Below are 26,857 nucleotides of genomic sequence, written 5' to 3'. Positions count from 1 at the left end.
AGTGATAATAATTATAAATAAAAAAATCTAAACAGCAGTTTTAAAAACTTACATAAGACTTACAAACATATATATTTTAAATAATGTATTATTATTATTATTATTATTATTATTAATTCTAATACATAAATAATTAAAATAAATATTAAATAACAAATATTAAAATCATGTAAATAAAGCTATTTCCAGTTAGATTAATTCATTATAAATTTTAAATAAAACACTTACAATGAATAAAAATACAATATAATGTCAGAGTACTGAGAGATATTTAAATGTATTATTATTATTATTATTAATAGCACATTACAATACATAAACAATTAAAATAAGTATAAAAAATAAATATTAAAATATTTATTATAATTTATTAATATATACATAATTAAAATGAATTAAAATATAATTTTAGTTAATAAAAGAGTTAATATACATTATAAATGAAAAAAATCCATCTATCCATCTATCTATCTTAATACAAAGCAGTGTTTAAAACACACACACACACACACACACACACACACACACACACACAAACCTGTAACTGGCGCAGTTGTGTGAGCTGTTTGCGCAGTTCGACTGTGTGCTGCTGCAGGTCAGAAAGATGCAGCTGCATTTGTGAACGGGACATTGCTATTGGCTGAGAGACTGCAGCAGGCGGAGGCGGCATCAGGGCCAGAGGAGCAGACGGCGATGACACTACCAATCCACAGGAACAAGAGTCATACATAAAACATCAAACTTACAGAAAAACACATGCAACTTCATTTCAAATGCGTAATAATGAAATCTGATTATCCACAAGCCTGTTAGTCATTCTGCTGATCCATTTAAATCTTTCTCAAAATGTCTAATTTCCATATTAACCACAAAAGAACAACGAAAGGCATCTGATTCTTTGTCTTGATTTGTAAATTATGACTCACATCCAAAAACAAGCCCAACACAACCGAGGACATCTACAGTACGCTGTATATTCATGCAACATACATTCAAATTCAGACCCTTATGTTTGCATATACATTCACACTGTTATATAATCTCAGAAACAGACTTTCATATCCTTATTAGATCCTTTAAAGAACTGGAAAAGACAAAACATTCTAGTACAATGACATTCAAGTGTTAGTAGGAATTTCCATAGAACAGAAACATTCGGGGGGAAATCCATAGGACAGACATATATATCCAGTGCCTATAAAAGCATTCCTCATTGGACTTTTGTTACATGAATCATGTTTTTAACTCACAATTTTGTCATTTATTAAGACAAAGTGCTGTGCAATCTTAATACGTATTGAATGAAATGCAAAAGTCAAAGGAGGTGAATGCTTTTTATAGACACTGTATATACATAAACAGATGGTTTCCAAACTCCAGGATCTGAGATCCCTCAATACAAACATTGTATACACACTCCTGACGTGAAATTGCAATGCACAAATCGCAATGCAACACAGTCTGTAATGCAACACACGTAGGGGAAACCGAGGAAGTGACAGACAACCAGACATAGAGTAATATACCTTTTTGTTTTCTAAACCTTCCAGCTGAAATATAAAATATCACCAGTTAACTGTCCCCAAAAATAATACATAATAGTGCACAAGAAATTATAATAAATAAATAAATAAATAAACACACATACATTTTATAAAATAATAATAATGTCAAATATATCACTAGAAATGAAACTTAAAATAAATCATACAATAATAAATAGCCAAATAAATAAACATAGTCATATATATATAATACATTTCTTAAAATAGATACAAAACAGAACAACAAATATTAATATTATATTAACCTAAACAATATAAATAATATTATTTTAAGTAATATTTTAAAATAATATAAATCCCAAATACTGACTACTGCACAAGACATTATATTAAATAAACAAATACATAAAAAATACATATTATAAAAGAATAATAATTATAATAATAATGTCAAATGTATCACTATAAATAAAATTAAAATAAATATTAATATAAAAATGCATAACATAGATAATTGTATGTATGTATATTATATATTATAAATTACAATAAGCACATTATTAATATAAATCCTAAATAATGACTAGTGCACAAGAAATTAGAATAATAAATAAACAAAAATACATATTATAAAATAATAATAATAATAATAAATTAAATTAAAATAAATATTACAAAATAAATATAAAAATTTAAATATTTTTCCCCTTATAATAAAAGATACAAATTAAATACAAATAATAAATAACATTTAATATTAATAATACATTTATTTAAACAATATTATAAATACTTATAATAATTACTCATTATAAATAATTATTTGAAGTAATATATTTCAAATAATAATTATAAATGATAATAAACACATTAATATAAATAATAAATACTGAATACTGCAATAAAAACGCATGCTATAAAATAATAATAATAATGTCAAATGAATCACTATAAATTAAATTAAAACAAATATTAAATAATAAATATAAAAATACATAAAATAGCCAAATATAATATTTTTTATATATATCATATAATTATATATTTTTATATTAATATTTAATTAGTTAATTAATCTGAATTGAACTAATACATTTAAAATAATAATTATAATTATTAATAAACACTAAATACATTAAAATAAATCCTAAATAATTACTTTAAAAATAAGTAAAATATCTAAATAAATGTGTAAATATATATTACTTAACATAAAAAATAAAAGTAATAAGAAATAAGAATAAAAATAAAGCAGATGTATCATAAATTATAACAAAATGTTTAAATATAAATAGGAAATAACAAATATTAAAATAAATAAAATAAATAAATACACATTATTTACCATTATAATAGAATATAATTTGAATGTTTAATATTAACATGCACACCTTACATAACTAGAGCACTGTGATATGTCTACGGCATTAGCAAGACTTCTGTTCATGTTAATTTACATCACTGACACTCAAATCATGAAGTCAGTCATGGACTACAGCCGTAAAACACAAACATTAGCTAATGTAAACCAATCCAAACGAGCATTTTAAGACGAATCTTACTGCGGTCCTGGAGGACTTGGCCTGCCTGCTTCTATCATTTAGACAAACATCCTTCAGTGCGGCACACAGTCGCGTCTTATTACCACCATGCATGATTCCCTCATTTAATGACCTGTTAATTGATACGCCTACTCCGCAATTGTTCTTGTGAACATAATTAGTTTAGTAACAGCTATTCTGAAGCACAAACAGTTCGGGCTTTGTTGGAATATCACTGTCACCTCTTAGTGTTCACTTCATGTCAATAAGATTATTTCATTAACCTCATAAGCCTCATGCATTAATTTGATGGGCCTTTGTTTAATTAGATTCATTTTGATTGTTTCTAAATCATATGGACAAAACTACAGGCAACCATCAACTAGGTTTTTAATGATTGTGATGATTTGTTAGTCCATGTAATACAATCTCTATAATATTTTTAATGTTTCCCACAAATGCTTGAGTCATATTTACACACATTGAAACTGTATGGAACTCACTCTCTGGTGCGGAGCAGTCGCTTGCTGTTTCTGCTTTCTCGCTGCAAGACAAACACAGGAAACATGGAGAACAAACTCCATTTACATGCTTATATAAGTTGCAGGGATGTGCATTATTAATGTGCATTAAAATGATGGTGAAAACTCCAAAAGTCATTCAAAAGTTTCAGATTAGATAGTGATATTCAACAGTATTGGACTGAAGTTGAGATTTCTTACGGGCTGTCTGGTCCTCGGGTCAAAACGCTCTGAACTAGTCCGGTTAAACTGGCGATCTGCTTCTCCATGGCCTCCATACGCTCTCTAAAAATAGAAAATACCATTAAACATATATAAATAAAACTTTAGAGTTCATGCAAAAATTATTTAAAATAAAATCACTAAATATTTATATTATTAAAATGTTTAAATTCTCTAATAATACTAAATAAAATACATAAAAAAAGATTTATTCCTGATAAATTATTATAAAATATATTTATACAAATATATATTTAAAATATTAAGAATGCCATATTTTATTATAGATTATAACACATAATTAAAATAAATCTAAACATTAAATAAGAAATATAAAAAATAAAATATCTAAATATTAAATAATATGAAACATTATAATATAATATAATATAATATAATATAATATAATATAATATAATATATGTTGGATTTATCAAAAAAACTCAAAACATTTTTACAAAATGTTTACATTCTCTCACAACATCAAATATAATATTATATATAAAATTCATATTATAAAAAATAATGTATCAGATTTATTCATTATAAATTATAAAATATATTTAAATTAATATAAAATAATGTCATTTATTATAGACTATAATACATAAAATAAATATGAATATTAAATTACAAATATAAAAATATTTAAAAATATATAAATATATATAAATATTAAATATAATATAATATAATAATATACAACACACAAGTTATTCCAAATTTTAATCTGTCACAAAAGATATTTTAAATAAGAATGCCGTATTTATTATATATTATAATACATAATTAAAATAAATCTAAACATTAAATAACAAATATAAAAATAAAATATCTACAAATGTTTCTAATTATTATACATTATAATAAAAAAATAAATATATATAATATTAAATAATATTATAACATTACAAAATGTTTACCTTCTCTCACAATATCAAATATAATATTATTAATAAAAAAATTAATGTTATGAAAAATATAATAAAAATAATGTACCAGATTTATTCATTATAAATTATAAAATATATTTAACTTAATATAAAATAATGTCATTTGTTATAGACAATAATACATAAAACAAATTATAATTACAAATTAAATTAAATTACAGATATAAAAAAAATTCAACAAAATTATAAATATATATATATATATAAATATTAAATATAATATAATATAATATAATATAAAACACACAAGTTGTTCCAAATTTTAATCTTCATCACAAAAGAAGATATTTTAAAGAATGCTACCCATTGGTACCCATTGACTTCCATAGAATGGAAAAAATACTATGAAAGTTAATGGCTATCGTCACTGTTCAGCTACCAACATTTTTCAATATCTTCTTTTGCGTTCAACAGAAGACAGACCCTCATTAAAATCTGCAACAACATAAGGGAAGGAAACATTGACACAATTTAAATTTTTAGGTGAACTGTCCCTTTAAGAAGAGAAAACCTGTTCTCACCTGGTCTCTTCGTTTCCAGGTAATGTTGAGCCGTACACCGGCATCGGCCCTCCGTCTCCTCCGGGGCCCCCTAGCATACATATCTGCTCCAGAGGTGGTCCTCCTGGACGATTCTTGGGACTCTCTACGTACACAGTGCCATCTTTCCGAAACCCATGTCTCCCAGGGGACCCTCGTCCGGGGTGGCTCCCATACGGATCCCTGCCGTCAGACATTTTTTGAGGCGAGGCCGGAGGTAGGGTCCGGAAACCCATCGTAGCATATGGATCAGCGTATATGGGACCACCAGACCTATAGAGAGCGCCTTCGAGCTCACATTGCAACGCCGCGGCGGGGTATCCACCAATAGAGCGCACAGATCCGCGGCGGTACGCCAAAGCTTGCGGCGAGGCGACGCTGAGACGAGGATCTTGGACGAGTGCGTACGGGTCCGCATATATCGCTTCGTTTTTTAGCAACACAACGCTTTTCGAAGACGATGTAATTTCCTCATCTGGTTTCACATCACGCCGTTCAAGAATGGCACTTGGGGAGGGGCAATAAGCAGGGTGGGCGTGGCTGGGCTGTTGAGGGGCGTGGCCTCCTGGGTGGGCGTGGTGTTGCTGATAGGGGTGGAGCTGAGGCGACTGATGGGGACCGGCGTAAGACGACGGACGGCCACCCGTGTAAGACAGACGTGATTGCGAGCGAGACGGAGATCCGGAGGGAGGAGAGGAAGACGGGAGTGTGTTTAAACGCCGCGTGGGAGACGATTCCCTCGAGGTGTACACCAGCTCTCTCTGGAGGAGAATAAGAGAGAGATAGAACGGGAGAAAGGAAGAAGTCGGGAGAAGTTAAACGCACTTGACATATGACAAAAAATTTATGGCATCAGAACAGAACTGCGCTATTGCATGTTTTTTCTGTCATTTAGGCCTACACACACTCAGGGGCGTAGCAACCGGGGGGGACAGGGGGGGACACGTCCCCCTCACTTTTAGAAACAGGTGATTCTGTCCCCCGCACTTTTTTTGACCTAGCGCCAATATTTCCGCCCCTGGTCTCTGATTTGTTACTTAGATTTGAGTGAAGTAACATTTAGCCAATCACAGCGCGAATCTCTTGGGCGTCTGCCATGAGCTTCAAATCTTGTTGCTCTTGTAAACAGAATGTATTATACTGTATGAACATCACTTTTGGGTCACATGACCATACTGTCCCCCCCACCTTTAAATTGGCTGCTACGCCCCTGCACACACTATATATTTGAGGAAGGAAGAGGATGAAACTGTGCTTGTAAATTGTCAGAAAACAATGTTTGAAACCTGGAAATAGTTTAGCTTTAACTGAACACAACTGTTTAAAAGTATGAGGTCGGTAAGATGTTTGATGTTTTAGAAAAGTCTCTTATGCTCACCAAGGCTGCATTTATTTGATTAAAAATACAGTAAAAACTGTAATATTGTGAAAAATTATTACAATTTCAAATAACAATTTTATAGTTTAATATATTTTAAAATGTCATTTATTTCTGTGATGCAAAGCTGAATTTTCAACATCATTACTCCATTTTTCAGTGTCACATGATTCTTCAGAAGTCATTCTAATATTCTGATTTGCTGCTCAAGAAACATTGCTACTATTTATCTATTATTATTATCGTCAATGTTAAAAACAATATATAGAGATATAAAGATATAAAGATATAGAAATAGAAAGTTAGAAAAAACAACATTTATATCAAATTTTTTTCATAACATTAAATATTTTAAAAATGAATTTATGAGAGTGTTAATCAATTTTATTCATCCCTGCTGAACTAAAATATTTATTTTTATTTTTAGATTTAAAAATGGTTATTTTACTGTGAAAGAGTGAAAAAAGCATAAATTATCTTTGTTTGAATTAAAATTTATTTATGAAGAGAAGGCATATCTAAAATGACAATACATGCACTTTTACAACAGAACATTGATTTTTTTTTTTTACAATTTTACACTTTTACAACAAATTATGTTTTATGTATAACATAAAAAGTATGAAACACCTTACAAATTCACAATACTGTGTTTATATTATATTTAACAAAATGTTATTTTATTGTAAAATTGTGCAAATATGTTATTGTAAGATAAAAAGCATGAATTATCTTAATATGAATTATAATTTACGGAGAAAAGGCATATCTAAAATGACAATACATGTAGTTACAATACATGAACATTTTGTAAAATGATGTTTTATGGATAATATATATATATATAATATAATTTATATTATATTTAATTAAATTTAACTACTGTAAGAGAGGGTAAAATTTTTATTTCATGGTAAAAAGCATGAATAATTTAGGGAGAAAATGTGTATCTAAAATATAATGCATGGACTTTTAAAGTAAAACATTGGTAAAATAGTTTTATGTATAGAAAAAGCATAAACACCTTACAATTTATAGTGAATTTTTATATTATATTTAACAAAATGGTATTTTACTGTTAAAGGTGTAAAAATGGTATTTTAAAAAGGATGAATTATCTTTGTATAAACTATAATTTAGGGAGAAAATGTATATCCAAAGTGATAATGCATGTACTTTTACAGTAAAACATTAGAGACATTTTATATAATGTATGAACTACTGTATAATTTAAGGCAAAAAACAAGAGCTCATAATCATCCGATTATTATTTTATTACTATTATTTTAAATAATTTATGAATAAATATCCACCAATTGGAATAATACAACAGTTATGGTTTCTTTTTTGTTACTAGTTACTGACACTGTGCTGTTTTATTTGCCATAAATGATTAAATGTGTTTACTCACCCGCAGGTCTCCATTGGCGATGTGTGCGTGGTGTACAGGGTGGGCTGTGTGCTGTGCATTGTAGTGTGTCTCTCGCATCGGAGCCTCTCTGCAGTAGATCTTGATCAGACATCGGTCGTGGATGTCACGAGGGTCCTCCAGCTCGTAGAAGATGTTGCGAGCCTCGTCTTTGATGAGGAGCGCCGTGCCGGGCGAACGCAACGCACCCATCGTCAGTTTCTGAGGGAACATGTGCACGATGAGCGCGTGAAGCGTCTCCATGCTGGTCAGCTCATGAGTGATGTGCACCCGCCGCGTCTCGTCACCAAACTGCAAAAACAGCACCGCTAGAAAAACAGAAAATTGGTTTAGTTGACATCTGATTGATGTGCAATACAACAGTAAAACGGTAAAAAAGCGGAGTGATACAAACAGTGCAACATTCTCTTGCAGCTACACAAAATATTGAACGCCGCTTGTCGAATCAAATTAGTGAACCAGAACTAACTGTATATAATTGATTTTGTCAGACTCAGTCTCAATGGTTGCATAACTGCTAAGAGTGAATAAACTCCTTCCTTGATTCCCCCAGAACATTTATTGAAAATAAGCTGCAAAATTGACTCATGCACGGAAATAAACCTATGTTTATGTAGAGTAGACGCTTCACTTAAACTGCATTAAGTATATTTTTTTCAGTTGCATTTGACTTTTATGACAAATTTCCTTTTTTTTTTTATTAAACAAATTATAATTTAATAATAATAATAAATAACCTAAAATATTTATAAATTTTAAGCATTCTTGCTAAAAAAAAACAAATGCATTAATTTCCAAATAAATAAATAAATTCTTACTGAAGCCAAAACTTTTGATTGGTAGTATATGTTTTCTTATGTAATGGGAAAAAATGTATATTTTGTACATTTCATAGATACAAGACAATATATATTACTTTGCTTTTAAGGTAAGATGATGGTTAAAGGTTTCGCTTTAGATTTAATTGGGCTAAACGATTTAAAAGAAAAGGGTTGGTAAGGTTTTTAATGACTTTTTTAATGCTTTAAAGTCTATTATGCTCACCAAGGCTGTGTTTATTTGATCGAAAATACAGTACAAATAGTAATATTGTGAAAAGTTATTACAATTTCAAATAACTGTTTTTAATTTATAATTTATTCCTGTGATGCAAAGCTGAATTTTCCAGTCTTCAGTGTCACATGATCCTACAGAAATCATTCTAATATGCTGATTTGCTGTTTAAGAAACATATATTATTATTATTATTATCCAAAAAATAATAAATAAATAAAAATCTTACTGGTTATTATATTTCATAAATTTCATGCATACAAGAAAATATATATTACTTTGTTTTTAAAGTAAACAAATATGAATCACCTTATTTTTTGGTGAATTTATATTATATTTAAAAATTCCCATCATTTTTAAAAAATTAAACTAATAATAGTAATCATTTTATAATAATAATAATAATAATAATAATAATAATAATAAATAACAATATATATTTTTTACCAATTTGCATACTTCCTGAAAAAAAGAATTAACAAATAATTTTATACAAATAATAAATAATTTTATTTCTCAAAGATAGATTAAATTGGGCAAAAGCGCAAGAAAATTATTTAATGTATATATTATATATTTTGACTTCTGAACTTCAGCGTAATTTTGTCTTTTTTCTTCTTTTTAAAATGTCTAGTATCATGGATTCCACAAAAATATGAAGCACCACAATATTTAATATTCATATTAATAAGAAATGTTTCCTGAGCAAGCAGAAAAACAGCATATCAGAATGATTTCTGAAAGATCATGTGACACTGCAGACTATAGTAATGATGCTGAAAATTCAGCTTTGCATCACAAGAATAAATTACATTTTGAAATATATTCATAATAAAAAAATTATAAGAAAAATATTTACAAAAATATTGTTTTTACTGTATTTTTAATCAAATGCAGCCTTGGTAAGCATAAGAGACTTTGAGAATGGTAGTAAATTATGAGTATAAAATATGTATATTCCATTTTCATTTTCATTTTATTTAAAGTTTTTGTGATTTTTATAACTTTTTCTTTTTCTTTTTAAATGGTCTAGTATGTGGGTTTCCACAAAAATATAAAACAGCGTAATATTTATAATAATAATAATAATAAATGTTTCTTGAGCAGCAAATCAGCATAATTTCTGAAGGATCATGGAGTAATGATGCTGAAAATTCAGCTTTGAATCACAATAAATTACATTTTAAAATATATTTAAAATAAAAAGTGCTATTGTAAATAAGAAAAATATTTCAAAATATTGTTTTTACTGCATTTCTGATCAAATAAATACAGCCTTGGGGAGCTTAAGAGACTCTAAAATATATAAAAGAATAAAATATACTTAGTCGACAATATTTAAAGGTTTTAAACCATTCAGTTTGGTAAACAGCAAAGCAATTTGTACCACTAACTGGACTCATTTTATAATCTAATTTAATAAATCTACATTTTAAAAATCTGACACACCTAATTTAATAAACTTGTTTAAATATTACTTTCTAAATACATAAACATAGAAATATTTACATGCCAAAAGCTATCTCCAGTATCCTCAGGAAGAACCATAATTGTAAACTAAGCCAAATATGGAGGTAAGCCAATCAAAACAGAGGTAATTTATCTATACGGTAGAAGAATAAAAGGTTCAAGTGCAACAAAGCCAGGTCAGATAGAGAGTGCCAAAAAGGTCTAAATAAATAAATGGTGCACGAAAGCTTGGCTAACATTAAAAATGGAAATAAAATGTCACAAAAGTGCAGATGTGTTATACCTGGCGCTCTCAGTTTGGCCTGACTAGGCGATCGTGCCAGTGGAAGACTCTGTCTGAGGATGTTGGAGCGACTGAAGCCCAGCGGCAGCTCTGCGTCGGCCATGCTTTCCAAACTCTCGGCAGAAGCGTAGCACAGTCGCCCTCCTACCTGCTCACCCAGCGAGTGCTGCTGCTGCAACCCCGCAGCGCCGCGTGGAGTTCGCGCCTGCAGGAGACAGACGGAGACAGACAGAGACAGACGGATAAGTGTGCGTGAGTCTCTGAGCGGAGGGAGGGAGGGAACCCTCTCTAATTGCCCGTATTGCAGAAGTAGCAGTTTTGCAAGGGTAATGAAACCTCTGTGATGGGAAGGCAAAAGAGCGTCTAGGGAGAATTAGGATGCGTGTGTGTTTGAGTGAGTGTGTGTGTCTCCAAAGTGGTGAAAGGAAACCCATGCAGGGTAAAACATTCTCAAATCATGCTGATAACATGATCATGTCAGCTCCACTGCTGCTGTCACTGAAGCGAAAGAAGACAAAGCATATATCAGACATCCTCAAATTCATGCTGATTTTCCAATTTAGCTTTTCTCTCGTGTTGTCATATGAATATATATTTGTATTTCTGTTTATTTTTAGAGGTAAGATTTTATATTTATATTTTTTAGTTTTCTGTTTTAATATACCTTTAACATATACATATGCACACATTTCTATATGTAAGGTAATAGAAACATTTCTTGTTAGTATCAGTGTTGAATATAGTAGTGCTTATTTAAATTTTTCTGCAAAACACTATTTCAGAATGATTTGATAAATAGAAAGTTTAAAAGAGCAGCATTTATTTGAAATATACATTTAGATAGATTTTCATTGATTTGTGAATGCATCCTTGTTGAATAAAGCATTCATTTCTTTTGATTTTAAATTCAAAATGGATTTTTCTTTATAATTTTATATGCAAAGTCAAATACATTTTTTTCTAAGTTGTAAGCACAGATTACTGAAGTACAGTCGTGGCCAAAAGTTTTGAGAATTACATAAATATTGGAAATTGGAAAAGTTGCTGCTTAAGTTTTTATAATAGCAATTTGCATATACTCCAGAATGTTATGAAGAGTGATCAGATGAATTGCATAGTCCTTCTTTGCCATGAAAATTAACTTAATCCCAAAAAAAACTTTCTTTGCTGTCATTAAAGGACCTGCTGAGATCATTTCAGTAATCGTCTTGTTAACTCAGGTGAGAATGTTAATGAGCACAAGGCTGGAGATCATTACGTCAGGCTGATTGGGTTAGAATGGCAGACTTGACATGTTAAAAGGAGGGTGATGCTTGAAATCATTGTTGTTCCATTGTTAACCATGGTGACCTGCAAAGAAATGCATGCAGCCATCATTGCATTGCATAAAAATGGCTTCACAGACAAGGATATTGTGGCTACTAAGATTGCACCTAAATCAACAATTTATAGGATCATCAAGAACTTCAAGGAAAGAGGTTCAATTCTTGTTAAGAAGGCTTCAGGGCATCCAAGAAAGTCCAGCAAGCGCCAGGATGGTCTCCTAAAGAGGATTCAGCTGCGGGATCGGAGTGCCACCAGTGCAGAGCTTGCTCAGGAATGGCAGCAGGCAGGTGTGAGCGCATCTGCATCACAGTGAGGCCAAGACTTTTGGAAGATGGCCTGGTGTCAAGAAGGGCAGCAAAGAAGCCACTTCTCTCCAAAAAAAAACATCATGGACAGATTGATCTTCTGCAAAAAGTATGGCGAATGGACTGCTGAGGACTGGGGCAAAGTCATATTCTCCGATGAAGCCTCTTTCCGATTGTTTGGGGCATCTGGAAAAAGACTTGTCCAGAGAAGAAAAGGTGAGCGCTACCATCAGTCCTGTGTCATGCCAACAGTAAAGCATCCTGAGACCATTCATGTGTGGGGTTGCTTCTCATCCAAGGGAGTGGGCTCACTCACAATTTTGCCCAAAAACACAGCCATGAATAAAGAATGGCACCAAAACACCCTCCAACAGCAACTTCTTCCAACAATCCAACAACAGTTTGGTGAAGAACAATGCATTTTCCAGCACGATGGAGCACCGTGCCGTAAGGCAAAAGTGATAACTAAGTGGCTCGGGGACCAAAACGTTGAAATTTTGGGTCCATGGCCTGGAAACTCCCCAGATCTTAATCCCATTGAGAACTTGTGGTCAATCCTCAAGAGGCGGGTGGACAAACAAAAACCCACTAATTCTGACAAACTCCAAGAAGTGATTATGAAAGAATGGGTTGCTATCAGTCAGGATTTGGCCCAGAAGTTGATTGAGAGCATGCCCAGTCGAATTGCAGAGGTCCTGAAAAAGAAGGGCCAACACTGCAAATACTGACTCTTTGTATAAATGTCATGTAATTGTTGATAAAAGCCTTTGAAACGTATGAAGTGCTTGTAATTATATTTCAGTACATCACAGAAACAACTGAAACAAAGATCTAAAAGCAGTTTAGCAGCAAACTTTGTGAAAACTAATATTTGTGTCATTCTCAACTTTTGGCCACGACTGTACATTTTACAAGAAAACACCATTTCAATTCTTTTACTTAATTTCTGTCAATTTTCAGCAAGTTAATGCATCCTTATTGAATAAAAACATACATTTTCTAAAAATGGATTGTGCTTTATGTATTTATATACACAATCGAAAAAAAAAAAATTCAAAGTTGGAAACAAAAATACATTTTACAAGAAAATACTGTTTTAGTTTTTCTACTCATTTTCTGTCCATTTTTATGCATCCTTGTTAATTAAAATTGTTAATTTCTTTCAATTTCAATAAATGGGTTTTTCTTTATACTATTTTTGTCAGAGTCCTTGTTATTCTTAATTTTGGCATTAATTTTCATTTTTACACCAAAAATATATATAGGTTCAAAATATTGATTATCGGTCTACTTGATCTGTAATAATTGATATCAGCATCGGCCCTGAAAAACACATATCGGTAGACCCCTAATATACGCATATACACATACATTTTTTTAGAAACCAATGGGTTTTCAAGCAACAAAGAACCTGATTTAGAGCTAAACTAAAGTAACAAAATACAAAAGTTTGAAATTTCAGAAGTTTTCTAAATAAGTCAAAAAGCATTTTCAAGAGAAATTGTTTCTACTCACACCAATACGGCACTTTCTGCTTTCTTTAAATCTCTTTAAATACAGCACATGTGAATGTCAGAGATGTGGAAATGCATTACAGAGAAACTGTGCAGTCTTAAAAATCTTGACATGACTGTACAGTTTCCTGCACCTCTGATTGGCTGATACGTTTTGATTGACATGCATTCTAGCCAATCGGAATGCGTGAAGCCTTGACAGACAGGACAGATGTTTGCAGCTGTGGCCCTCTGTGCCAAATTCCACGGGTGTTAACAGTCCTGGAATACCGTTCTAGTGAGAGATGTAATCAGGAATGTGCTGCAAGTTTCAAACATCTATTTACAAAGCAATTAAAGTGAATAGTTTGGCAATATATGTATGTTATAGTGAGAATTGCCATGCAGAAGTCTCAGCACCATTGATTCTGGCATCTGTCTCTAGGGCTGCAGGTTAATGGCTTCACAATAAGTGTGAATTAACCTCATTTCCCCTTAATAAATACATTAATTAGCATGACAGCATCAACACGACAGCGCTTATTGATTGAGAAGTGTGGCCAGAGAGCTTTGCCATTGAATTGACAACAACAATGGAGCATGTAAAGAGTACATGTATGTAAATCTGTGATTTTTTTTTTTTTTTGAGTTATATGTAAATACACACACACATTATAGTTATTTGGGTATCATTGAGATACTATTATATCATTTTTATTATTATTTTGACTTATTTTTCTTTATATTATTATTTATTTAGTTTTATATCTTATTTTGTTATTTTTATATATTCTGTATTCATTTTAATTTTAGTAAAAAAATGTGTAATTGTGTTGTGTGGTTCTGTCAGTTATTTTTTTTTAAAAAGGTCAAATATTGACAAATTGAATAATTTTACTCTATACTATATCTCACTATATTTATATATATATATATATTTATTAGTTATTTTAGTATCAAATTACACTAAATGACAATGAAAAATGCTGTACCTGAAATAAAACATTAAGGGTTTTTATATTTTATATCAGTTATAAGTCTTTTTTCCATTCAAAAACACTCGTTGCAGTAGTATATATTAATATATATTAAGGCTTTTTTGTATTTTATTTCAGTTAAAGTATATTTTATTTCAAATAACACTTTTGTTTTAAGTTTTTTTATTAATTATAATAACCCTGACATATTCGTTACATAATATTTATTGATTTGTATTTGAGTTTTAGTTATTTTAGAACAAGCTAAACTTGAGAAATGCTTTTAAGTGTGATAAGAAATTGCTTTGGCAATTTGTTGAAATAAAATTAGTTTAAGATTTTATATTTTAATTTACTTTAGTGAGAATGTATTTAATTCTTAAGTAACAAAATTGATTTTAACTTCTTTTTGGTGGCTTTAATTTTAATTTTAGCTAACTTAAATAACCATAAGAAACTCTGTTATTTTTATTAGTTTTAATTTCTATACAGATTATATCAATTTTTATTTCAGTTTTAGTTTTAGTTTTTTTTTTCATCAAACTGAACTGCATAAAAATGAGAAATACTGCCTTGGCAACAAGCTGAAATAAAATAAGTTTAATATTGTAAAGTTTTATTTTATTTTAGTGACAAAGTAATTTTTGTTTTGTTTTAATTTTAGTTTTTGTAATTATAATAACCCTAACACACAGCAGTTCTGTTATTTTTATTAGTTTTTGAATTTCTATAAAAACTTCTATAAATTTTATTTCTGTTTTAGTTTAGTTTATTTTAGTGCATTAAGTTAAATAAAAAGGGTTTTATGAACTTATAAATTATTTTTATATAAAATATTTTATATTTTATTTCAGGTAAATTTTTCATTTTAATTTTTGCAGGTATTTTTTACCTATAATAACCCTGACACACACACAATTCTGTCAAGACAATAAAAAGTGCATCTTATTAACTGGACAAGAAATGTCACTGTCGTTTAGAGTATTTGGTTATGTGCTCCTGACAAAAACACGATGGCTTTCCAGGTGCACAGTCATCCAGCATCTCTTAACCCGTCATGACTGCCTGCTTCCATGAGTCCTTCCTGAACTCTCTTTAGACTCGAACGGTTAGTCAGTGACAGGCCCGTGTGTGCGTCTGCAGAGACAGCTCCGTGTAGTGTCACTCGTACGGTTCAGTGAGAACACCTCACACCACACGCCTGGTGTCACACATCTGAGCTCCGCACAGACAGTTACAGCACAGACTTTTCCTGGAAACTGAGATTCATAGACAGCATCCAGAAGGAAGTCAAGGAACTCAAGGAACTCAGTCCTTGTAATATTGATCCAGCTGTCATACAGATGCAAAATTGTTCACCTCGGTCACAAAGGCTGCTGATCGATTGTTCAGGGAAGGAAAAAGTTAATCCAGGACTGACATCTCGGGCAATGATTCACAGCACTAGAGAGCTGTAGGGACTTGATTTAATATATAGATGTGAAAGTCTAGAGTCAATCGTTTCAATATGTGATGGAAACAAACAAAAATTACAGTAAGTGAATATACAGTTGAGGTCAAAATTTTGCAGAATCTACAAAATGTTAATTATTTTACCAAAATAAGAGGGATCATACAAAATGCATGCTACTTTTTATTTAGTACTGACCTGAATAAGATATTCCACATAAAAAACAAAAACAAATATAGTCCACAAGAGAAAATAATAGCTGTTACTGAGTCCCTTGCTTGTCCTGCTGTTCTTCAGAAAAATCCTTCAGGTCTCACAAATTCTTTTGTTTTTCAGCATTTTTGTGTATTTGAACCTTTTCCAACAATGACTATGATTTTGAGATCCATCTTTTCACACTGAGGACAACTGAGGGATTAATATACAACTATTACAGAAGGTTCAAATGCTCACTGATGCTCCAGAAGGAAAAACAATGCATTAAGATCTGGGGGTTGAAAACTGTTCAGAACAAACAAGGCAATCATGAACAACTATCACTAAACAAACAAACAAAAACACAGCTGTGGATCATTCAGGTAACAACACAGTATTAAGAATCAAGTGTATGTAAACCTTTGAACAAGGTCATTTTCATAAATGCAACTATTATTTCCTCTTGTGGTGTATCTGTAAACGTAATTTATGTGAAATATTGTATTTAGGCCAATATGAAATAAAAAACTATGCATTTTATGTGATCCCTCTTATTTTGGGTGTATCTAAGGTGTATCTAAACTTTTGACCTCAACTGTATGTAGATGTAATTTATTCCTGTGATCAAAGCTACATTTTCAGCATCATTACTCCAGTCTTCAGTGCCACATGATCCTTCAGAAATCATTCTAATATGCTGATTTGCTGCTCAAGAAACATTTACGATTATTATTCAAATATACAATTAGAACAGAAAGTTAGAAAGAAAATAGCATTTATTTGAAACAGAAATGTCTTTACTGTCACTTTATCAATTTAATGAATCCTTGATAAATGAAAGTATTACACGCTGCACATCTGATTTTTTACTTTTTTTTTGTGTGTATGACCGAAAGAAAACAAGACATGCACTAGTTTTATATCATATTAATTTTAAATTAAGTTCTATATTTTATTGTATTTTAGTCAATGTTTTAAGTTTATGCAAGCTTCACGACAAAACAATTCTTTATTTAGTATTATGTATTATTTACTGAGAGCAAAAGAAACAGAAAGACTGAAAAACTTTGTTACGCTCTAATTATCCCCCATAATGCTCACATATGCTATTCAGGATCCATTACATTTATCCAAACTATTCAGACTCTTAAATTGTTGCAAAAATGTTTTGTTGCTCTTATTCTAAAATAAATTATTTCTATTCATCAAAAAGTCCCGAAAAAGCATTATGGTTGCCACTAAAATACTAAGCAGCACAATCAGAAAGTTTGCAATCAGAAATGAGCATCAAATCAGCATTTAGAATGATTTCTGAACTTTCATGTGACACTAAAGACTGGAGTAATGATGCTGAAAATTCAGCTTTGCATAACAGGATTAAATTACGTTTTAAAATATATTCACATTGAAAACAGCTATTTTAAACTGCAATAATATTTAAGATTATTACTGTTTTTACTGTATTTTTGATCAATTAGTTTACTGAACGTAAACAATGCCACTGAACCAAATGAAACTTGATTTTTTTTTTTATTATTGCTGCTGAAAATGGACAATTATTGTGATGTTCTGGGCTGTACTAATCGGTCAGACCAGGAAAAACATTTGGAGTACTACAGACTGCCAAAAGTTATAACAAATCAAGAAGAAGAGTGCAAAAAAACTGAGGAACAAAGGCATTTGTGGTTGTCCAGGGCAAGAATCTTGACAACTTTTGTGTTCGTTATCATTTCCGGTCAGGTAGGTAAAATATTAGGCCAATCATTATTACTGCTCGTACATGTCCTAACCACCTATTAACTTTAGTATGTCAAAATAATGCACCCTTTCCTACTTACTAAGCCTATCTATATGTGATTTAGCAGCATCCACATGTTGTTGTTGTTTTTTTCGTGGTTTAAACAGCAGAAATTAGCAGAACATTAACTCTGCAATCCATGCTGTTGTTTACATCCAAGTATCACCATGCTTCCGGGTAACTGACCAAACCCTCTTTACCCTGAGCATAATAGACGTTTATTTTTTTTTAACCTTTAACAGGATTGGACACTTGTGAACAGAAATCAATTGAGGGAAGAGGGATTCAGGGATCAACAGTGCAATCTGTAGAGGCCCGACGACTGGCTCCTTGAGCGAGAGACACTTAACTCCAGGACCCTCCAGGGCAGAACTGTCCCAGCTATAAATGCATTTTTAATCGCCCTGTATAAAGTGTGTAAATGGCAACTAATAATGAATTGTTGAATTTTTTAACATAATCTATTCATTATTGATATCCATTATTAATATTCAGACATAATATACGCATGTGAGATAATCCAACAGCAATGAAAGTACCTGTTTTGGTACGGTTGGACGGTTCTCTTGTAGTCCAGCATGCCCACAGCTCATCGGTACACCTGGGGCCAATTTAACCAAAGCAAGCCGTGCGTTTCCACATGCCAGAAGCTGTCAAAGAGCTTCCAATTTAGGGTAACCAAGCGGCTTTTAGTTTCCTGTCTTCGGAAATGTCCTCGTTTTATAGTAGGGTAGAGTGGGGGAAAACGCCCCCCCTTAAGGAAAATGTGACATTACAGTGTAACAAAACATAAATGTGACTAGAATTGCCATCCTGGTTTTGAGTGACTATGGCAGAAGTTATTCACCAAATATTAAAATTGCTCAGCCTTCATAATTAATTAGTATTTTGACGGAACATTTTTTTGTACAAAGGGGGCGTTTTGCCCCAGCAGTGGGGTAAAATGCCCCCTTTCTTACCAACCAGTTTGCTTCATAGATCAACAGCAAAATTAACAGACTGTAGTTTTTAATCTCTAAAAGTAAAAGGCAAGTAATGTATCAACATGTATATATATTTATATTCATTTGAGGAATGTCCAAAATATCCAAATTTTTTAACATTTATATTTATACATATAACTAAGCCATGCAAACAAATATGTTGAGGTATTTTTATTTTATTTTGATTTCACCACCTAGTTATACTGCATTAAGTGTAAAACAAAAAATTTGATAGATAGAAATATGTTATCATAGTAATTATGATAGAGATAAACCGTGCCCTCTGGGGGGCGTTTTACCCCTCAGCGTAGGGGGCGTTTTACCCCACAAGCTATGTCTTTTTTAAATTGTTTTATAATTTTTAAAAGACAATTATATTCCTTATAAATAACATATCCTCTCAAACTACACACTTCACTTTTCATGTATCATACATCACTGTGGTATCCTACAGAACTATATTCTCTTAAACACTTGTTTACTAATATCAGAAAATTATAGCATTTACCCCGTAATCCTCTTCTCTTAAAACACGTCGCTGGTTTCAGCTTCTCCAAGGATATTTGTTTATCCCCGTTGTCAATGTAGTGCATAGCAACAGTGAAAATGTATATTGACTTTCTCTAGTGGTTATTTTGGCAAAAACAGGTGGGGGGGCGTTTTACCCCAGGGGGGCGTTTTCCCCCACTCTACCCTACGTTTATATAAAAATATTTTATAACAAATGACCTACACTGCCGTTACAGTAGTTACCAGAGAAAACGTACAAGGATTAATTTAACCAAAAGAGGACGCTGCGAGATTGCCGCTTCTTCAGCCATGAAGAACTAAGGAGAGTGTTGCCAAGTCTGCGTTTTTTCGCGCAAGTGTTACTGGGCTTACATTTTGTTTTGTCTGCGGTTGAAGCTCATCCCCCTTCCAGGTGCGCGATTTAGACTGGTATGAAGCTCTTTGGAACGATTTTGAAAGCCAATTTGACATGGAACGCGATTGAAATATTTTTGAGTGGCAGTTGAGTTGTTTTTGTTACACAGACCTGGCAACCCTGGCAGAGCATCATTATCATAAGTTATCTACAGAGACACTGTTATCGGTTTCAAGCTTCTAGGTAATGACACAGTCACTAACTATTCTTGTTAAATTAAAAAATATATACTGTTTGTTTGTACCATATAACATGGGCTGAACAGTGCATTGGATTGCTTTGCTAACAGTTTTAAACATTCTCGAAAGTTCCACCTTTAGCAAATATAATAGTCACGATTTGGTCAGTTACCCGGATGTGCGGCCATATTTGTGATACTCGGATGTAAACAACAGCATCTATTGCACGCTTAATGTACTACCGCATAAATTGTTCTGCTAATTTATGCTGTCTGAACCATGGAAAAACATGTGGAAGCTGCTAAATCATATAGAGAAGGACGTAGTAAGCAGGAAAGGGTGCAATATTTTGACAAACTAAAGTTAATAGGTGGAAAATATATGTATGCGCAGTCTTAATTAAGATATTAGCCTAATATTTCACTCTCTCTTTCCAACAATTTTGAGATCCATCTTTTCGCACTGAGGACAACTGAGGGACTCATATGCAACTATTACACAAGGTTCAAGTGCTCACTGATGCTCCAGAAGAAAAAACGATGCATCAAGAACCGGGTCGTCTTTTATAAATTCAACTATTATTTTCTCTTGTAGACTATACTGTATGTAAACATCTTTTATGTGAAATATCTTATTCAGGTACTAAATAAACAGTAACATGCATTTTATGATTCCTCTGATTTTGGTAAAACAATAAACATTTTGCATATTCTGAAAGGGGGGTGTAAACTTTTGACCTAAACTGTATTTTGTGTGATAATGATTCTGTATAGTGTAATTTTTGGTAAATAGTATTAAAACCAGCAAGGGTTAGTAAACATAATAAAATTATTAATTCTAATAATATTAGGCATATATGAAGCAAATAGGTGTTGTCACCATTTTATAATTTATATATAATAATAAACATGTGAGATTTCAAAGATATTTTGACCACCAAACAAGAAAATGTTCCTGGTTTCGATTCAGAAATCTGATCCATTTTATTCGCCATCTGAAAAATGCTTTTCATCCAAAGGATTATCCAGCATGCGAGAACAGAGCCACAAAACAGACCCGAAGAAAAGCTGAGGGCAAGTTTCTTGCTCTAAAGGATCTCTGTAACACTTCAGATCACAGGTTTGTCACGTTCAGCACTCCAGGGAGTTAAAGTAGATGATTAAGGCTGTGCGGCTTGACCAAATCGGCCTCGGGATGCTCTGTAGGCTTCTTTAACACCTGTCCCCTCTCTCTCTCCTGATCCTGTGAAAGATATCTCAGCTCTGGAGGAGTTCCAGCATTGTCCTAGTGCCAAAGATAGGTGTCCCAAGCACCCCTAGGCGATACAGACTAGTTGCTTTCACTTCTCACATCTCAAAGACCTGCAGAAGTCCCTTGATGACTCCCATGTCGTAGGCTGCATTTACAAAGGAGGTGAGTCACTGCACTAGAACCTAGTGGAGGAGTTTGTCTTGAAGGTGGATTTCCAGGAAATGCTATAATTAAACCATTTGCCATATATGGAACCACTGGATTATCCCAGTATGTACCTTCAGAACACATTGTGTGCACTTTATGGTTAAATGTAACTCCCTTTGAGGCACTGTGCAAGACCAGCGCTTCACCATTCATACAGTAGACCATTATCAGCTAATGTATTCATACATTTCATTCATTCAAAGCCATTTTGTGTCATGCATTGTTTAGTTTTATTGCACTGTGTGGATGCTTTGCATCTGAAGTTTTCCTTGAGGATCATTAACCAGACAAACATGCAGAAACACAGATAAACATGCATGCACATACATCTGGAGAGGGAGAGATGTCTTACCTTAAAACTCCAGTAATGTGGCTGCTAAAAGAATGAAAGAGAGACAGAAGGGAAAGAGTAATGAGTTATGCTCATATGAGCTGTTGTTTTAAAAGAAATTAATACTTTTTACTACCAAGGGTGCATTAAAATGATCAAAAGTGACAGTAAAGACGTTTATGTTGCTGCAAAAGATTTCTATTTCGAATAAATGCTGAATTTTCTATTCATAAAAGAAAACTCTGAAAAATAGAAAAAAGATAGAAGATTTAAACTATTTTTAACTATTTTTTTCATGAAATTAAATGAAATTATTTATAAAACTAAATACATATATAATATATATTTACATTCAACCTCATTTCAAAGAATGTCAAAGTACAGAAGTAAAATGTTTTCAGTATGTGAGGGATAAAATAAAATGGTACAGCATGTGAGGGGTCATGCTTTTGGTTTGAGACCATAAATAAAATAAAATACAGTAAAATAAAATAAAGGATGTTCTCCACTGAAAATTAATTTAATTTTGAAGAATGTGAAAATACAGAGGTAAAAGGTAAAAGCATCAATCAATTTGAAAAATGCTGCACTTTCTATTCATAAAAGAAAACTCTGAAAAAATGCATCATTGTTTCCACAAAGCAGCAAACTGATTTTAACAGTAATAACAAATAAAAATGAATTCTGAGCAGAATTTTTTAATGATTCAAATGATTATTTAAATGATTTCTGAAAGATCATGTGACAACGAAAAACATTTAAGTTGTAATAATATTGCATATATATATATATATATATATATATATATATATATATATATATATATATATATATATATATGTGACCCCGGACCACAAAACCAGTCATAAGGTAAAATTTTACAAAACTGAGCTGTATACATCATATGAAAGCTCACTAAATAAGCTTTCTATTGATGTATGGTTTGTTAGGATAGGACAATATTTGGCCGAGATACATCTATTTGAAAATCTGGAGTCTGAGGGTGCAAAAAAATTTAAATACTGAGAAAATCACCTTTAAAGTTGTCCAAATTAGGTTCTTAACAATGCATATTACTAATCAAAAATTACATTTTGATATATTTACAGTAGGAATTTTACAAAAAATGATTTTTGGCATAAAAGAAAAATCAATAATTTTGACCCATGCAATGTATTTTTGGCTATTGCTACAAATATACCCCAGCGACTTAAGACTGGTTTTGTTGGGTCACATATATATATACACACTGTTTACTGTATTTTTTGATCGATAAATGCAGCCTTGGTGAATGTAAAAAATGTATAATGACCCCAAACATCTGAACACAAGTATATCACATCCATGAAAATAAAAACAGGATAGAATAGAAATATATGGATATACTTGAAGCGTTTTAAGCATATTCTTAACCACATTTTACACACAATAAGGTTCTTGATTGTGTCAAAACCAAAGACCACTGGCTTAAATAATAACTCCACTTCCAAAATAAAACAATTCCTTATAATTGCTTCACTAGATAATACCCTTATTCCTCATCTGGGATCATGAAAAGCCATTTGAAGCTGCATTAAAATTGCAATTTCAACCTTTCAACCCATTCATCCTCAATAAAGTTCCTATATGAAGAAAAATCCTGGAATGTTTTCCTCAAAAACCTTTGTTTTCGACTGGAGAAAGAAAGAAAGAAAGACATGAATATCTTGGATGACATTTGATGAAATCTTTATTCTGAAAGTGAACTAATCCTTTAAATGCAACTGTGCCCAGAACCATTCTTTCTACCAACCGTCAAACACACAGGATTGTGGGATATCATTGGCAATGGCACATCTGTGCTTCTTAGTAGACATTTTAATAGATGTAGGGATGTTATGCAACCTCTGGATACCTCCAGATACTCCCTGAGAAGAAATAGTTTTTCCGGTTTAATACACATGTCATGTAAAACAAAGTGCTTCTTTGAGTTCTCACATTGGTGAATCTCTAAAAACATTATTGTTCTAATTAAATGTTCAAATATGCTTGGTAGGTAGGCAGCTCACTGTGTTTTCAGATACTATTTAGCTAATTGCTAAGACCAGCAGAAGTGTGTGCGTCAGAGCATAACACAAAAGCCACTTTTTAATACATTAATTCACACGTCTGTAAGCACACACATTCAGCAGCAGGAGTTTAGTTCCAGTAGCTGTGGTTGAGTATGTGAGGAAGAACAGAAATGAGATGAAGATCCACCCTGACCTGCACAACGAGCAAACCCACCTGCCTCTCATCATATTTCTCTCTGTCCACCTCTCTGCCTCTCATTGTTTATGTCTCTCCTGGGTTTGCAAACACACTCACACAGGCATCATTCTCTTGTGTGTGCACACACACACACACACACACACACACACACACACACACTCAGACACTGCGGCAGGCCACACCTGCTTCTATACTTGCATGTCATACAACCACCTACACTGTTGCTATGACGACACAGACATGTACAACATCACTACAGTTTAGCATACACTAAATTGAGCATGAAATCAAAACTGCCCTGTTTACTTACGTAAAACATGGCTGATCTGTGCATAATTCATCCCTGCATGCTATTGTAGATTGAAAAATGTCCAAAAGCCTCAAAATAATAATAATAAAAAATATAGCAATTATGGGGCCAAGCATTCAAAGGGGAAATGAGGAGCTAAGGATGGCAGGAACAGCAGACTAACTGCAACAATAAGTAAAAAGAAGCCATTTTAGATTGATTTTAGTCAAAATGACGTAAAAATTATGTAGAACGCCTACTGATATGATTTAATGGCTTACTACGTTTGACCAATAGGTGGCGCTGTTATCAAATCGATGTGGTGTGTTTAGTGTGAGGTGACAAAGGCACACTCAAAGTTTGGTGTCATTATGTCAAAGCTTAGCATAGATAAAGCCTCAAAGTAATTTTGGCCTCAAGCCTAAAGTTTGTAGAGGCGCTGTATGACAGCGGTTTCATCTATCTACATGAAATCCATAACTTTTTGTCAGCACAGTCTGAAGATGATCTGACTCGATTTTGGTGAAAATCAGACGAACGGTCTAGGACTAGTTCGAAAAAGTAGGTTTTCAAAATAAACCAAAATGGCGGACAGGAAGTTTGGCCAACTGTGGCATAATTGGTATCTATGTTGTCAGCATGACCCAAGAAATATTTTGAGACTAATTTTATTACAATAGGCTAATGCTACCTACAGTTATTAGCATTTTTGGACGTTTTATAATTGATAGTTAATGAATGGTTTATTACTCTTGACCGATAGGTGGCGCTGTTACCAAATTGATGTGGTGTAATCAGTGTGAGGTGGTAATGCCACATACAAAATTTGGTGCAAATATCTCAAAGCTTTGCAGAGATACAGCTTCAGATGCGCTTTGGCATCTTTTCAGCAAATTCGTTGATGCGTTAAATGAAAACGGTTTCGAATATCGACACGAAATCCATAACTTTTTGTCAGCATAGTCTGAAGATGATCTGAGTCAAATTTGGTGAAAATCCGACCAACGGTCTATGAGGAGTTTGAAAAAGTAGAATTTCTACAATAATCAAAATATTTTTTTTTATTCAAAATATTCAAAATATTGAATTTTTTTAAACCAGTTTCATTATAATAGGCTAATGCAATCAATAATTATTAGCATTTTTGGAAATTTAATAATTTAAGGTTAATGAATGAGTGAGGTATCAATGGCACATACAAAGTTTAGTGCAAATATGTCAAAGCTTTGCAGAGATACAGCCTCAGATGCAGTTTGGCGTCTTTTCAGCAAATTTGTTGATGCACTAAACGATAACCGTTTCATACTGTTCATCGACACAAAATCAATGATTTTTTGTCAGCACAGTCTGAAGATGATCCGAGCCAAATTTTGTGAAAATCAGAGTAATGGTCTAGGGGGAGTACGCAAAAGTAGGTTTTCAACATAAATCAAAATGGCGAACAGGAAGTTATTCCAATTCTGACATAATTGGTATCGATGTTCTCGGCATTATCCAAGGAATATATCAAGACCAGTTTCATTACAATAGGCTAATCCTTTTTCTGAATTTCTTTATAACTTTTGACCACAATGTGGCGCTGCCTCCAAACTTTTTGAGCACTTTCAGGGCATGGTGCTGAAGGTACATACCGAGTTTCGTAATGATATGTCAATTTATTCGTAAAATATAGCATTTTACAACAAAATTCAAAAAGGTCGACGCGCAAAATGGACAACATGGGAAAATTGGATATGGTACAACTTGGCATGCTCCTTCAAATCTAATGAGACCAGTTTCAAGATTTTTGGCCAAACCCTTGAGAAGTTATAAGCAAAATTAGCCATTTTTCATAACTACTGACCACTAGGTGGCACTGTGCCGAAACACTGCAGGTAGCCTCAGGTCATGCTTATTATAACACACACCAAGTTTTTTTTTTTTTTTTTTTTTTTTTTTTTTTTTTTTTATTGAATACAAAATCTGAGTACAACAGAATGGCAGTGCTTCATATACAAAAGAAAG

At 32.2% G+C, this 26,857-nt stretch overlaps 1 protein-coding gene across 1 annotated transcript in view; it reads right to left on the bottom strand.

Moving 5' to 3' along the window:
• srcin1b (SRC kinase signaling inhibitor 1b) overlaps window positions 1-24,624 on the bottom strand; it is a 39,823-nt gene extending 15,199 nt beyond the window's left edge. Inside the window, exons 1-9 of the mRNA XM_073830618.1 lie at window positions 24,559-24,624; window positions 24,107-24,221; window positions 21,876-21,921; window positions 10,895-11,232; window positions 8,071-8,396; window positions 5,264-6,042; window positions 3,769-3,852; window positions 3,550-3,590; window positions 539-699 (exon numbers count right to left, since the gene is read on the bottom strand). Of these exons, the coding sequence (XP_073686719.1) occupies window positions 539-699; window positions 3,550-3,590; window positions 3,769-3,852; window positions 5,264-6,042; window positions 8,071-8,396; window positions 10,895-11,232; window positions 21,876-21,921; window positions 24,107-24,221; window positions 24,559-24,624 (1,956 nt within the window). The remainder of the gene's footprint in view (window positions 1-538; window positions 700-3,549; window positions 3,591-3,768; window positions 3,853-5,263; window positions 6,043-8,070; window positions 8,397-10,894; window positions 11,233-21,875; window positions 21,922-24,106; window positions 24,222-24,558) is intronic.
• Window positions 24,625-26,857: the final 2,233 nt, after the last annotated feature.

Source organism: Garra rufa, chromosome 24 (genome assembly GCF_049309525.1).
Source record: "Garra rufa chromosome 24, GarRuf1.0, whole genome shotgun sequence".
In the NCBI taxonomy this organism is placed as follows: domain Eukaryota; kingdom Metazoa; phylum Chordata; class Actinopteri; order Cypriniformes; family Cyprinidae; genus Garra; species Garra rufa.
The sequence above is the reverse complement of the archived record's forward strand: the minus strand, read 5'-3'. Positions and strand labels throughout refer to the sequence as shown.